The 16,025-nt window shown below is 51.0% G+C and overlaps 1 protein-coding gene across 1 annotated transcript; it reads right to left on the bottom strand.

Moving 5' to 3' along the window:
- Window positions 1–499: 499 nt before the first annotated feature.
- Window positions 500–15,782, bottom strand: FBLIM1 (filamin binding LIM protein 1). The gene is made up of 8 exons (XM_069947185.1): window positions 15,669–15,782; window positions 9,034–9,241; window positions 7,693–7,901; window positions 7,002–7,125; window positions 6,568–6,737; window positions 4,522–4,700; window positions 949–1,066; window positions 500–846 (listed from the first exon to the last, which is right to left on the bottom strand). The coding sequence occupies exons 2-8, from the start codon at window positions 9,236–9,238 to the stop codon at window positions 736–738; spliced, it is 1,116 nt and encodes a 371-aa protein (XP_069803286.1). The 5' UTR covers window positions 9,239–9,241; window positions 15,669–15,782; the 3' UTR covers window positions 500–735.
- Window positions 15,783–16,025: the final 243 nt, after the last annotated feature.

The following is a 16,025-nucleotide window of genomic DNA, read 5'->3' as shown; positions in this document are numbered from 1 at the left end:
GATAATATAATCTAAGGCACAGAGGCCGTACCCCCTCCCCCATGTGATAACGCTGGATATTATAAGGGACAGAGGCTGTACTCCCTCCCCCATGTCATAACGCCGGATATCATACGGGATAGAGGCCGTACCCCCCCCCCCCCCATGTGATAGCACCGGATAGTATAAGGCACAGAGGCTGTACCCCCCTCCCCCAATGTGATAATATATTATAAGGTACAGAGGCTGCCCGTCCTATGTGATAACGCCGGATATTATAAGACATAGAGGCTGTACCCCCCCCCACCCCATGTGATAACGCCAGATATTGTAAGGGAAAGATGCCGTAACCCCCCCCCCCCATGTAATAATGCTGGATATTATAAGGCACTGAGGCCGTACCCCCTCCCCATGTGATAACGCCGGCTATTACAGGGCACAGAGGCCATGTCTGCTGTGATTGCATTTATCGCTGAGGAGTACAGGACGCGTGGACACAAGTGATGGACGCGGAGACATCTCTCTATACAATCAGCACAGTCTATATTAAGGTGCAAGGAAGAGGCGTCCGGCTTCCATGTAATGCTGGGAAGGGGGGGCTAGTGATTCAGCCCCCATCCCCCCCCCCCCCCATGCAGCGTTCCTCGGGGTGAGCCTCAGTTGTCAGAGTTCGTTCTTATTACAATAGTGCAGGAGTCCGGGCAGCGGTGACATCCGGATGTAGGGGGATTCGGCCCCAGGCGGCGGCCCCCATGGTTATGACTCCCCTTTCTCCTGTGACAGGTGGCAGGACTTGCACAGTAAATGGCCCTTCAGTGGGAAGCAGCCGCTGTCTGTCGGCTCCAGGGAAAGCAGCACCTGACATGTCTGGAAGAAAATACACAAGATTGTTTACACCCAGCTTTACCGGACTCCTGAAGGCCTCGGTCTGAAAAGGCCGCCATGGGGGCCATTACTGACAGTCCTCACCTCACAGCGATAGCAGTTTTCATGGTAGTTGTGTCCCATACACTCAATCTTATAGGAATCCTGCCCGTCTATAGGTATAATGGGACGTTCACAAGAGGCACAGATCGGAGCGTATTTCCTGTGGGACAATATAAAATGTCAGTAACATATATACAAGCCTCTGCACTACACAGCATATATCATGTATACAGCCCCCCCCCCCGCACTACACAGCATTCATCATATATATACAACACCCCCCCATACACTACACAGCATATATCATGTATACAGCCCCCCCGCACTACACAGCATTCATCATATATATACAACACCCCCCCATACACTACACAGCATTCATCATATACACCCACCCCCATACACTACACAGCATATATCATATATGTACAACTCCCCATACACTACACAGCATATATCATATATATATATACAGCCCCCCCCCCGCACTACACAACATATATCATATACACAAACCCCCCCGCACTACACACCATATATTATATATATATATATATATACACAGCTCCCCTGCACTACACAGCATATATCATATACACAACACCCCCTATACAATACACAGCATATAACGTATACACTGAATGCCCCTTTGTTAGAGCCCAGGGCCCTCTGACTGTTGGATCTCCCCTGTAAGGAGCAGAGACTCATGTATCAGACCTGTTACCCCGGAGCGCAACATAACATCTGCGACTTGGAGCGAGGTCTGGTTATTGGCTAGACTAATGGTGCGTTTACACACACAGATTTGTTGAAGACAAAGCTAGGAATGGATGTGAGAAGAGGTGAAATCTCAGTCTTTTTTATGACCTGTTCCCTGTTTATAGTCTGTTCCTGGCTTTGGCTTCAAAAATCTGTCAGATAAATCTGTCTGTGTAAACGCACCATAAGGGCCCTATTACATGGGACAATTATCATGCGCATTATCGGTATAGTGTTCGAATTTAAACAATAATTGTTTTTTGTGAATGCAGAAGTGATCAACGAGAAATCCTCTATCGTTCATTTGGTGCCAACACCAAAATCATTGTTAATCATTTGCTGTAATTCCGTGTTTGTTCACTCATCGTTCAGTGTAATTCCACATCGTTGCTTCTTTTGCTGGGATCAGATGGAGCAACCGATCGTAATTAACCACTATCGTTCTGTGTAATATGGAGAACGATTTCAGGTTAACCATAAACAATTTCGCTTTATCTAAGGCGTAAACAGGCTTAATCCCACCAGCCTCCTTGTCATAATGACAGTCTATGGGAGGGTTGTGCTCCTCCTCTCTCGGTGTCTCTACGCGCTGAAGAATGGACATGTAAATTCTTTAGCGCGGAGAGACGCTGAGAGAGGAGGCGCGCGAGCCTCCCATAGACTGTCATTATGAGAAGGAGGCTGGTGGGATTACGCCTGTTTTGCTCCGTGTGAATGGAGCCAAATAGGACCCTAACCAGGGCCAGGATCTCCCTGCCAGCCGTGTGGGTTGTTTGTGGAAAGTATACAGAGAATGGGGCAGTAATATATCGAGAACGGTGCAATCATGGAAAAACCATCAAAGAGGAGAATGTCAGGAATCGTTCTGATGAAAAGGAGGAGCACCGGTATCTGCAGCTGGATACAACACGGTTGTCCGACCCCACAGCTCAGCTCACCGCTCCGGACCAGTTAGGAACAAACTTGTCAACATTCGGGTCTGGCTAAAGCCCAAAGCTCGCCATTTAACTCCCGGTGTCTGGAGAAGTTGGATGCAGCTCTAGGGCTGCCAGGAAAACATGTATATAGCTTATGGTTTTATCCATGTTTTCCAGAACCCCCTAGGGCTGCCTCCAACTTTTCCACAGTCAAATCCCAAGTGTTCGGGTTCGGCCAAACCTGTACATTAGAAGAGTTCACTCAACATATCTATAGAGCTCCAGCACTACAGATGAGCCAATTTACAGTACAAAGGAAGGGATTATTGCTTATATACCGGATGCCTTTGAACTCTGTGCCGCTCTGCTCCAGGTGACTGGAAAAGCTGGATTCAGGTGGGAAAGTTCTTTTAGTTTCCCAGGACTGGATCCAGTTTTTCTAGGCACCTGGAGCAGCATGGAGTTCAAAGGCATCCGGTGTATAAGCTAAGAAGTGCCTTTTTTTTTCACTGTAGATTCACTCATTTCTAGCCAGCACCATTCGGTATATGGGAAACAGAAAGGTGGGAGCAGTGGAGAAACATGGCCGGTCAGATGGATCCAGATCTCTATGGTAAAACATGGCCGGTCAGATGGATCGAGATCTCTATCGTAAAACATGGCCCGTCAGATGGATCCAGATCGCTGTGGAGAAAAATGGCCGGTCCGATGGATCCAGATCTCTATGGAGAAACATGGCCGGTCCGATAGATCGAGATCTCTATGGAGAAACATGGCCGGTCTGATGGATCCAGATCTCTATGGAAGAAACATGGCCGGTCAGATGGATCCAGATCTCTGTGGAGAAACATGGCCGATCCGATGGATCCAGATCTCTATGGAGAAACATAGCCGGTCCGATGGATCCAGATCTCTATGGAAGAAATGTGGCCGGTCAGATGGATCCAGATGTCTGTAAAGAAACCTGGCCGGTCCGATGGATCGAGATCTCTATGGAGAAACATGGCCGGTCCGATGGATCCAGATCTCTATGGAAGAAACATGGCCGGTCAGATGGATCCAGATCTCTGTGGAGAAACATGGCCGGTCAGATGGATCCAGATCTCTATAGAGAAACATGGCCGGTCAGATGGATCCAAATCTCTGTGGAGAAATGTGGCCGGTCAGATGGATCCAGATGTCTGTAAAGAAACATGGCCGGTCACATGGATCCAGATGTCTGTGAAAAAACATGGCCGGTCACATGGATCAAGATCACTGTGGAGAATCATGCATGACCAAATAGATCCAGATCTCTATGGAGAAACATGGCCGGTCAGATGGATCCAGATCTCTATGGAGAAACATGGCCGGTCAGATGGATCCAGATCTGTGTGGAGAAACATGGCCGGTCAGATGGATCCCCATCTCTGTGGCACTATACTGGGGGGGGGGGGGGCAGGATGATCGGTATGAATGGACGAGCCCTTCCTGCTGGTGGAGGAGATGTAATGGCGGTGCACCCTGGCTCCTCTGATACCTGTGGATGGATGTCTGCACAGTAGGCCCTATCCAAGCATTGTGGTGGCCAAGTTCCTGTTTTCCCCTATAGCAGAAGGAGACAGTCAGCAGGACAATGGCTTATATAGCCATGGACTGGCTCTAGGAACATGACAGTGAGTTCTCCTTTGTTTCTCAGCCTTCAAAGTCTCAAGTTTTATTTCTATATAAATTACTGCGATGAGGCAGACGGGGCTCTTCAGGAGATGTCAGGCCCTCCATCTAATGTGTGGGAAGATCCTGTCCACATGGGGGCGATATTCCTGCAGAATACCTCCATCATCTTCTGGAATCCAAAGGAAAAGCCAAAGGAGATCCAACCTCATGTGCTACCAGATGCTGTAATAAAGGGGCACTCCGCATATACTATCCCACTACCCATAAATTATGCAGGCTCTACCTGTAATAATCCTCGGCACAGTGAACGTCATTGTATTCATCCACAGCAAAACTCTCATCGGCAATGGTGCGGTTACACACCACACAGGTGAAGCATTCTGGGTGGTAGCCATTACCCAGCGCACGGACGATGTGCTGCAGGATCAGCGTCTGGCACTTGGCGCACTTCTCCAGTGTGTCCTACAATAACACACACACTTAGTTGGGCTGCACTCTCCAGCAAAACCTCCGAAAAGTGACCTGAAGGTGCAGTCACCATGAGTCACTACCTACTACCTCCATAACCTCCGGCACGGCACCCAGGTCAGCATTATGGGATACTTAAAGGGGGGGTAAAGATTTAGAGGAGTCTGAGGAGGACAGAGGAGTCTGAAGGTGACAAAGGAGTCAGGAGGACAGAGGAGTCTGAAGGTGACAAAGGAGTCAGGAGGACAGAGGAGTCTGAAGGTGACAAAGGAGTCAGGAGGACAGAGGAGTCTGAAGGTGACAAAGAAGTCAGGAGGACAGAGGAGTCTGAAGGCGACAAAGAAGTCAGGAGGACAGAGGAGTCTGAAGGCGACAAAGGAGTCAGGAGGACAGAGGAGTCTGAAGGTGACAAAGAAGTCAGGAGGACAGAGGAGACTGAAGGTGACAAAGGAGTCAGGAGGACAGAGGAGACTGAAGGTGACAAAGGAGTCAGGAGGACAGAGGAGTCTGAAGGCGACAAAGGAGTCAGGAGGACAGAGGAGACTGAGGAGGATAGAGGAGTCTGGAGGGGATAGAGGAACCTGAGGAGGATAGAGGAGTCTGAAGGTGACAAAGGAGTCAGACGGAGGAGAGAGGTGACTGAGAAGGATAGAGGAGTGTGAAGGTGACAAAGGAGTCTGGAGGAGCATAGAGGAGTCACTGATAACACATCTTCAGCTGAGTGCAGGTGTATATGATATATGGAGGGGTGAGTGGTCGCTCAGCTGAGTGCAGGTGTATATGATATATGGAGGGGTGAGTGGTCGCTCAGCTGAGTGCAGGTGTATATGATATATGGAGGGGTGAGTGGTCGCTCAGCTGAGTGCAGGTGTATATGATATATGGAGGGGTGAGTGGTCGCTCAGCTGAGTGCAGGTGTATATGATATATGGAGGGGTGAGTGATCGCTCAGCTGAGTGCAGGTGTATATGATATATGGAGGGGTGAGTGATCGCTCAGCTGAGTGCAGGTGTATATGATATATGGAGGGGTGAGTGGTCGCTCAGCTGAGTGCAGGTGTATATGATATATGGAGGGGTGAGTGGTCGCTCAGCTGAGTGCAGGTGTATATGATATATGGAGGGGTGAGTGATCGCTCAGCTGAGTGCAGGTGTATATGATATAAGGAGGGGTGAGTGATCGCTCAGCTGAGTGCAGGTGTATATGATATAAGGAGGGGTGAGTGATCGCTCAGCTGAGTGCAGGTGTATATGATATATGGAGGGGTGAGTGATCGCTCAGCTGAGTGCAGGTGTATATGATATATGGAGGGGTGAGTGATCGCTCAGCTGAGTGCAGGTGTATATGATATAAGGAGGGGTGAGTGATCGCTCAGCTGAGTGCAGGTGTATATGATATAAGGAGGGGTGAGTGATCGCTCAGCTGAGTGCAGGTGTATATGATATAAGGAGGGGTGAGTGATCGCTCAGCTGAGTGCAGGTGTATATGATATAAGGAGGGGTGAGTGATCGCTCAGCTGAGTGCAGGTGTATATGATATAAGGAGGGGTGAGTGATCGCTCAGCTGAGTGCAGGTGTATATGATATAAGGAGGGGTGAGTGATCGCTCAGCTGAGTGCAGGTGTATATGATATATGGAGGGGTGAGTGGTCGCTCAGCTGAGTGCAGGTGTATATGATATAAGGAGGGGTGAGTGATCGCTCAGCTGAGTGCAGGTGTATATGATATAAGGAGGGGTGAATGATCGCTCAGCTGAGTGCAGGTGTATATGATATAAGGAGGGGTGAGTGATCGCTCAGCTGAGTGCAGGTGTATATGATATATGGAGTGATGAAAAGCTTGTTCTCTGTTATCAGCCATACCTTATAGCAGTGGTCACATATGGGCTGTCCATCTTTCTGGTAGTACATCTGCCCGGCCAGTAGGCGGTGACACTTGCGGCAGGTGAAGCAGGTGGCGTGGTACAGCTTCTTCATGGCCTCGATGGTGGCCACATTGGGTTGGATGGCTTTGTGGCAGAAGGCACAGATGTCTAAAGAAGAGAAGAAATCTGTGTGATAAAATATAATTACAGTGATCTGCAGCCTGCCGGGCCCCTAACTACAACACCCAGCATGCCCTGACAAATAAGTGGAAATTACCAGAAGCTACATTACAACATGGCATAAAGCTGCTGCTGGTTACTGGCACCATGCCGCCCTGTAAGGTGCCATCTGCCTCGGCTTGTCCTTCCCGGCACTCCCTGCCTCTTCAGGCTATGGAGGAAGGTGCATTGTGGGATATGAGGACACTGTACCTGAGCCCTCCTGCTTCCCTCTGTAGCCGTTCTGTTTCCCGGCAGTGAGCTCCTCTCTTTTCTGTTGGTTACTGGGCGCAGACAGCGGTTTTACAGGTTTTGGTGATGGAGACGTCACTGGTTTCTGTACAAAACAGATAAAAGGGTCATGTGACTTCTATATGGTCCTATATAGGGAGGAGTGAAATTACAGTAATAGCAAGGCGCATCACAGGGCTTGGCCGTCGGTTTGTCTGGAAAAGCTGCATCCTGTTTCCCAGGATTGGATCTAGCTATTCCAGGCACGCTCAGAGGAGCGGCCACTATTCTGCTGGTGAGGTCACTGTGTACATACATACATTTGATCCTGAGTTACATGCTGTATTATACTCCAGAGCTGCACTCACTATGCTGCTGGTGAGGTCACTGTGTACATACATTACATTACTGATCCTGAGTTACATCCTATATTATACTCCAGAGCTGCACTCACTATTCTGCTATTCCAGTCTCAGCATCTTCGCTCTTCATTCTGCCTCTGTACAGAGACTGTTCTGTTGTGCTGCACTGTGGGAGATGTAGTGTTCACACCAGACACTGTATGATACTTTGGTGTGTTTGTCAGCAGGCAGAGTTGTGAATGCAGCTCTGGGTATCAGTGGATCAGGCTCCATCAGCGCCTCCTACTGGTGATAAGGCGACATGCTGTTACCTGGGAGGTCGGAGGTCGGGCCAGTTCCAGCTTCTGTAACTCCAGAGTAAGTGAGTCTGGGATAGGAGCTGGGGAAGGTTCTAGAGGAACCCGTTTGGGGGACAGCGGCAGGACTGGGGGTGGTGGGGGCGGCGGCGGGAGGTCCGGGCTCAGGTAGTCCTCTGTTGTGGGGATCTCATCCAGGAATGTGGGGGGGAAAGAGGGGAAATCTGCAGAGAGAATGGACAAGAGGTTATCCCTTATATGCTGAGATACGCTTGGTGATACGCTAGATACCACGGCTCAGATACCCCTCCACTATGACCCGATTGGGGGGGGGGGGGGGGCATGTTCTTAACTTTCTCTAGAATAGTTTGCAAAGATAAGAGGAATGTGTGATGTAATATTCCGTCTCTCCGGACATATTGATCCACTGCGTACACACACTCCACACCCCACTCACATGTAATGGACCCTGTGTGTGTGAATGCGGCCGAGGAGATGCCACAGATCCTCCCTCCCTGTACGGATTCACTTTGGCTCCTGCACCCCCTCCTCAGTATAGAATGAAGATGATCTAGGCGGCCTGGGGGCAGGAAGGGGGGTGAGCCCGGGGGGGGGGGGGGGGGGGGGCACATTCCTGGGATTTCTATGTGGGGGTGATACAATCCTTATGTCTATTTATCAGGAATGTGAAACAATGGAGGCTCCTGCTTATCTGTCAGACGTCGCCGGACCCCATCCACAGTATAGCCTCCAGATCCGAGACCCCTGGGGTATTATTATACAGTGCAGGACTCAGAGGGGTTGCCAGTCACGACTTGTACATGATCAGTCACTGACCAGGCTGGAGAGCGTTATAAGAGGAGCGGCTGATATCAGTCACATATGATGTAATAGGAGGTTATATCAGTACTGGAGCGTTATATGAGGAGCGGCTGATATCAGTCACATATGATGTAATAGGAGGTTATATCAGTACTGGGGCGTTATAAGAGGAGCGGCTGATATCAGTCACATATGATGTAATAGGAGGTTATATCAGTGCTGGAGCGTTATAAGAGGAGCAGCTGATATCAGTCACATATGATGTAATGTCTGGAGGTTATATCAGTGCCGGAGCGTTATAAGAGGAGAAGCTGATATCGGTCACATAGGATGTAATAGGAGGTTATATCAGTACTGGAGCGTTATAAGAGGAGCGGCTGATATCAGTCACATAGGATGACAGGGGGGCTTTCCTCTGAAGACTCCTCAGTGTGGATGGTTCTGCGGCTGGGGCTCTGCAGATATACTGTGCGGCTCAGGTGTAGGGGGCTGGATGTATAATATGGCCTCCGGGGGGCAGTGTCCTCTTCTTACCTCCGTTCTGCAGATCCTCAGGGTCCGGCCAGGCATTGTTGTGATGAGGTGTGAGGTTGGGCACAGCTGCTGGAGGAGAAGGATCCGGCCTCTTCTGCTGCGCTCCTGTATTCTGCCCCCTGGTCTGATCCTTTTGTGATAGTTCTGCTCTCCATGGAGGAGCCAGTGTGATCTGCACCGACGACACCATCCGCTTACCGGACATCTCCTGCCGGGAACACCAGAGAGTGATCAGACCCTGTGTATAGTACAGCGCCCCCCATGTACTTGGTGCTGTGTATAGTAGATGGGCAGTGCCCCCCATGTGCTCAGCGCTGTGTATAGTAGATGGGCAGTGCCCCCCATGTGCTCAGCGCTGTGTATAATAGATGGGCAGTGCCCCCCATGTGCTCAGCGCTGTGTATAATAGATGGGCAGTGCCCCCCATGTGCTCAGCGCTGTGTATAGTAGATGGGCAGTGCCCCCCATGTGCTCGGCGCTGTGTATAATAGATGGGCAGTGCCCCCCATGTACTCAGTGCTGTGTATAGTAGATGGGCAGTGCCCCCCATGTGCTCGGCGCTGTGTATAATAGATGGGCAGTGCCCCCCATGTACTCAGTGCTGTGTATAATAGATGGGCAGTGCCCCCCATGTGCTCAGCGCTGTGTATAGTAGATGGGCAGTGCTCCCCATGTGCTCAGCGCTGTGTATAGTAGATGGGCAGTGCCCCCCATGTGCTCTGTGCTGTGTATAGTAGATGGGCAGTGCCCCCCATGTGCTCTGTGCTGTGTATAGTAGATGGGCAGTGCCCCCCATGTGCTCAGCGCTGTGTATAGTAGATGGGCAGTGCCCCCCATGTGCTCAGCGCTGTGTATAGTAGATGGGCAGTGCCCCCCAAGTGCTCTGTGCTGTGTATAGTAGATGGGCAGTGCCCCCCATGTGCTCAGCGCTGTGTATAGTAGATGGGCAGTGCCCCCCATGTACACAGCGCTGTGTATAGTAGATGGGCAGTGCCCCCCATGTACACAGCGCTGTGTATAGTAGATGGGCAGTGCCCCCCATGTGCTCAGCGCTGTGTATAGTAGATGGGCAGTGCCCCCCAAGTGCTCTGTGCTGTGTATAGTAGATGGGCAGTGCCCCCCATGTGCTCAGCGCTGTGTATAGTAGATGGGCAGTGCCCCCCATGTACACAGCGCTGTGTATAGTAGATGGGCAGTGCCCCCCATGTACACAGCGCTGTGTATAGTAGATGGGCAGTGCCCCCCATGTGCTCAGCGCTGTGTATAGTAGATGGGCAGTGCCCCCCCCCATGTGCTCAGCGCTGTGTATAGTAGATGGGCAGTGCCCCCCCCATGTACTCAGCGCTGTGTATAGTAGATGGGCAGTGCCCCCCATGTGCTCAGCGCTCTGTATAGTAGATGGGCAGTGCCCCCCATGTGCTCTGTGCTGTGTATAGTAGATGGGCAGTGCCCCCCCCATGTGCTCAGCGCTGTGTATAGTAGATGGGCAGTGCCCCCATGTGCTCAGCGCTGTGTACAGTAGATGGGCAGTGCCCCCATGTGCTCAGCGCTGTGTATAGTAGATGGGCAGTGCCCCCCCATGTGCTCAGCGCTGTGTATAGTAGATGGGCAGTGCCCCCCATGTGCTCAGCGCTGTGTATAGTAGATGGGCAGTGCCCCCATGTGCTCAGCGCTGTGTATAGTAGATGGGCAGTGCCCCCATGTGCTCAGCGCTGTGTATAGTAGATGGGCAGTGCCCCCCCATGTGCTCAGCGCTGTGTATAGTAGATGGGCAGTGCCCCCATGTGCTCAGCGCTGTGTATAGTAGATGGGCAGTGCCCCCCATGTGCTCAGCGCTGTGTATAGTAGATGGGCAGTGCCCCCCATGTGCTCAGCGCTGTGTATAGTAGATGGGCAGTGCCCCCCATGTGCTCAGCGCTGTGTCAGTACCGGATGTGCCAGGGTGTGTGTGTGTTTACTGTTAGTGTCGGAGACGTCGGCACTTGTCACCATATACACAATGTGACCTCTGCCTGGTGATAATATCTTGTGGCCCCTGAGGTGAGTGCGCAGCCCACACGCACAGTACAGTATATACTGTATACACACTGCAGCCTGCAGGGGAGTTCTGAGAAGTTTACACAAGTCCCAAGACCAAGATCCTGAGCAAATGTCCAAAGTCCACAGTGTCCTCCTCTTTACTCTTCATAGACTTAACTCATGGAGCGCTGGGAGGAAGGACGCTGAGCACTGCTACATCCAGATCATAGGGCCCGGTCTTATGTAGAGAAGAAGACACCTGGCCCCAGGATGGCTTCTGTATATACTATAGTGTGGGTCCTGTATACAGTATATAGTATAGTGCGGGTCCTGTATACAGTATACAGTATAGTGCGGGTCCTGTATACAGTATACAGTATAGGGCGGGTCCTGTATACAGTATACAGTATAGTGCGGGTCCTGTATACAGTATATAGTATAGTGCGGGTCCTGTATACAGTATATAGTATAGTGCGGGTCCTGTATACAGTATACAGTATAGGGCGGGTCCTGTATACAGTATACAGTATAGTGCGGGTCCTGTATACAGTATATAGTATAGTGCGGGTCCTGTATACAGTATATAGTATAGTGCGGGTCCTGTATACAACATATAGTATAGTGCGGGTCCTGTATACAGTATATAGTATAGTGCGGGTCCTGTATACTGACTGCGGTGCCGACTGGAAACAATCACAAATTATAAACAGTCATCAAAGTGTCAGGAAGGAAACTCATTACCGTCTGCTTCCTGCACCGCACCGGCTGTATATAGTGTATACTGCACAGCACCAGCTGTATATAGTGTATACTGCACAGCACCAGCTGTATATAGTGTATACTGCACCGCACCGTCTGTATATAGTGTATACTGCACCATATCGGCTGTATATAGTGTATACTGCACCGCAACGGCTGTATATAGTGTATACTGCACCATACCGGCTGTATATAGTGTATATTGCACCATACCAGCTGTATATAGTGTATACTGCACCGCAACAGCTGTATATAGTGTATATTGCACCGCAACGGCTGTATATAGTGTATACTGCACCATACCGGCTGTATATAGTGTATATTGCACCATACCGGCTGTATATAGTGTATACTGCACCGCAACAGCTGTATATAGTGTATATTGCACCGCAACGGCTGTATATAGTGTATACTGCACCATATCGGCTGTATATAGTGTATACTGCACCGCAACGGCTGTATATAGTGTATATTGCACCGCAACGGCTGTATATAGTGTATACTGCACCGTACCGGCTGTATATAGTGCATACTGCACTGCACCTCCTGAATATAGTGTATACTGCACCGCACCCCCTGTATATAGTGTATACTGCACCATACCGGCTGTATATAGTGTATACTGCACCGCACTGGCTGTATATAGTGTATACTGCACCGCACCAGCTGTATATAGTGTATATTGCCCCACAACGGCTGTATATAGTGTATACTGCACCATACCGGCTGTATATAGTGTATACTGCACCGCATCGGCTGTATATAGTGTATACTGCACCGTACCGGCTGTATATAGTGTATACTGCACCGTACCGGCTGTATATAGTGTATACTGCACTGCACCTCCTGAATATAGTGTATACTGCACCGCACCCCCTGTATATAGTGTATACTGCACCATACCGGCTGTATATAGTGTATACTGCACCGCACTGGCTGTATATAGTGTATACTGCACCGCACCAGCTGTATATAGTGTATATTGCCCCGCAACGGCTGTATATAGTGTATACTGCACCATACCGGCTGTATATAGTGTATACTGCACCGCACCGGCTGTATATAGTGTGTATACTGCACCGCACCGGCTGTATATAGTGTATACTGCACCGCACCCCCTGAATATAGTGTATACTGCACCGCACCCCCTGAATATAGTGTATACTGCACCATATCGGCTGTACATAGTGTATATTGCCCCGCAACGGCTGTATATAGTGTATACTGCACCGCAACGGCTGTATATAGTGTATACTGCACCATACCGGCTGTATATAGTGTATACTGCACCACACCGGCTGTATATAGTGTATACTGCACCATACCGGCTGTATATAGTGTATATTGCACCACACCGGCTGTATATAGTGTATACTGCACCATACCGGCTGTATATAGTGTATACTGCACCGCACCAGCTGTATATAGTGTATACTGCACCGCACCGGCTGTATATAGTGTATATTGCCCCGCAACGGCTGTATATAGTGTATATTGCACCGCACTGGCTGTATATAGTGTATACTGCACCATACCAGCTGTATATAGTGTATATTGCCCCGCAACGGCTGTATATAGTGTATACTGCACCGCACCTCCTGTATATAGTGTATACTGCACCGCACCCCCTGAATATAGTGTATACTGCACCGCAATGGCTGTATATAGTGTATATTGCACCACACCGGCTGTATATAGTGTATACTGCACCGCACCCCCTGAATATAGTGTATACTGCACCGCAATGGCTGTATATAGTGTATACTGCACCGCACTGGCTGTATATAGTGTATACTGCACCATACCGGCTGTATATAGTGTATATTGCCCCGCACTGGCTGTATATAGTGTATACTGCACCATACCGGCTGTATATAGTGTATATTGCACCACACCGGCTGTATATAGTGTATACTGCACCATACCGGCTGTATATAGTGTATATTGCCCCGCAACGGCTGTATATAGTGTATACTGCACCATACCGGCTGTATATAGTGTATACTGCACCGCACCTCCTGTATATAGTGTATACTGCACAGCACCGGCTGTATATAGTGTATACTGCACCGCACCGGCTGTATATAGTGTATACTGCACCATACCGGCTGTATATAGTGTATATTGCACCACACCGGCTGTATATAGTGTATATTGCCCCGCAACGGTTGTATATAGTGTATATTGCACCGCACTGGCTGTATATAGTGTATACTGCACCATACCGGCTGTATATAGTGTATACTGCACCGCAATGGCTGTATATAGTGTATACTGCACCATACCGGCTGTATATAGTGTATACTGCACCGCAATGGCTGTATATAGTGTATACTGCACCGCACCCCCTGTATATAGTGTATACTGTACCGCACCCCCTGTATATAGTGTATACTGCACCGCACCTCCTGTATATAGTGTATACTGCACCGTACCCCCTGTATATAATGTATACTGCACCGCACCCCCTGTATATAATGTATACTGCACCGCACCCCCTGTATATAGTGTATACTGCACCGCACCTCCTGTATATAGTGTATACTGCACCGTACCCCCTGTATATAATGTATACTGCACCGCACCCCCTGTATATAATGTATACTGCACCGCACCCCCTGTATATAGTGTATACTGCACCGCACCTCCTGTATATAGTGTATACTGCACAGTACACACGAGATGGTTGGACAGTCCCATTTCCCTCCCACCATTGCATGTATATTCCTTATCAAGCAATGGGTGTGGATGTCAGATTGGCCTCTGCAGTATATACATCTCTGGGTCTCCAGTATATAGACTCTGAGTCGGCAGTATATAGAACTCTGAGCCCTCTGTATATAATATCTGGTTATAATATCATATCTGGTTCCCGTTATACAGACAGATTGTGTTCAATCATTTGGGGAGGGGGATCAGTCCGGCCCCCCGGGGCTCCTATCATCTGGGGGGGATCAGTCCGGCCCCCGGGGCTCCTATCATCTGGGGGGATCAGTCCGGCCCCCCGGGGCTCCTATCTTCTGGGGGGATCAGTCCGGCCCCCTGGGGCTCCTATCATCTGGGGGGATCAGTCCGGCCCCCCGGGGCTCCTATCTTCTGGGGGGATCAGTCCGGCCCCCCGGGGCTCCTATCATCTGGGGGGATCAGTCCGGCCCCCCGGGGCTCCTATCATCTGGGGGGATCAGTCCGGCCCCCCGGGGCTCCTATCATCTGGGGGGATCAGTCCGGCCCCCCGGGGCTCCTATCATCTGGGGGGGATCAGTCCGGCCCCCCGGGGCTCCTATCATCTGGGGGGGATCAGTCCGGCCCCCCGGGGCTCCTATCATCTGGGGGGGATCAGTCCGGCCCCGGGGGGCTCCTATCATCTGGGGGGGATCAGTCCGGCCCCCCGGGGCTCCTATCATCTGGGGGGGATCAGTCCGGCCCCCCGGGGCTCCTATCATCTTGGGGGATCAGTCCGGCCCCCCGGGGCTCCTATCTTCTGGGGGGATCAGTCCGGCCCCCCGGGGCTCCTATCATGTTGGGGGATCAGTCCGGCCCCCCGGGGCTCCTATCATGTTGGGGGATCAGTCCGGCCCCCCGGGGCTCCTATCATCTGGGGGGGTCGCTCGGTTACACATTCCCGGTCCCGGATGGATGGACACAGGTTAATGATCTCCTTACTGCTGGGGGCTGGCACTGCTTGGCATGCTGAGACTTGTAGTTCCTCAGCCAGTAGTCACTGATATATATCAGGAACAATGGTGGAGTCATCCCCGGAGTGTAGCAGCCCTGACCTGCAGAGCTGACACTCCACACAGCACATGAGGCGGTGATGGCACCCCCCGGGGTCAGGTGACTGGGGGTCAGTGTCTTACCTGGCTGCTGGGTGGGCTGCTGTCCTCAGAACAATAGGATCCCGGTGTCTGCGCTCAGATCCTGCGGAGCATTGTACAGAGGTCAGAGGCTGAGCCTCCCTGCCATCAGCCAGCCTCCAGCCACGCCCCCGCCATCAGCCACGCCCCTCTACTCCCAGTGCTGCCATCAGCCAGCCTCCAGCCACGCCCCTCTACTCCCCGTGCTGCCATCAGCCAGCCTCCAGCCACGCCCCTCTACTCCCCGTGCTGCCATCAGCCAGCCTCCAGCCACGCCCCCGCCATCAGCCAGCCTCCAGCCACGCCCCCGCCATCAGCCAGCCTCCAGCCACGCCCCCTCCATCAGCCAGCCTCCAGCCA

The sequence above is a fragment of the Dendropsophus ebraccatus genome, chromosome 12 (genome assembly GCF_027789765.1).
Source record: "Dendropsophus ebraccatus isolate aDenEbr1 chromosome 12, aDenEbr1.pat, whole genome shotgun sequence".
Taxonomy (NCBI): Eukaryota; Metazoa; Chordata; class Amphibia; order Anura; family Hylidae; genus Dendropsophus; species Dendropsophus ebraccatus.
Note: the sequence above shows the minus strand (reverse complement) of the source record. Positions and strands in the feature narration are given on the sequence as shown.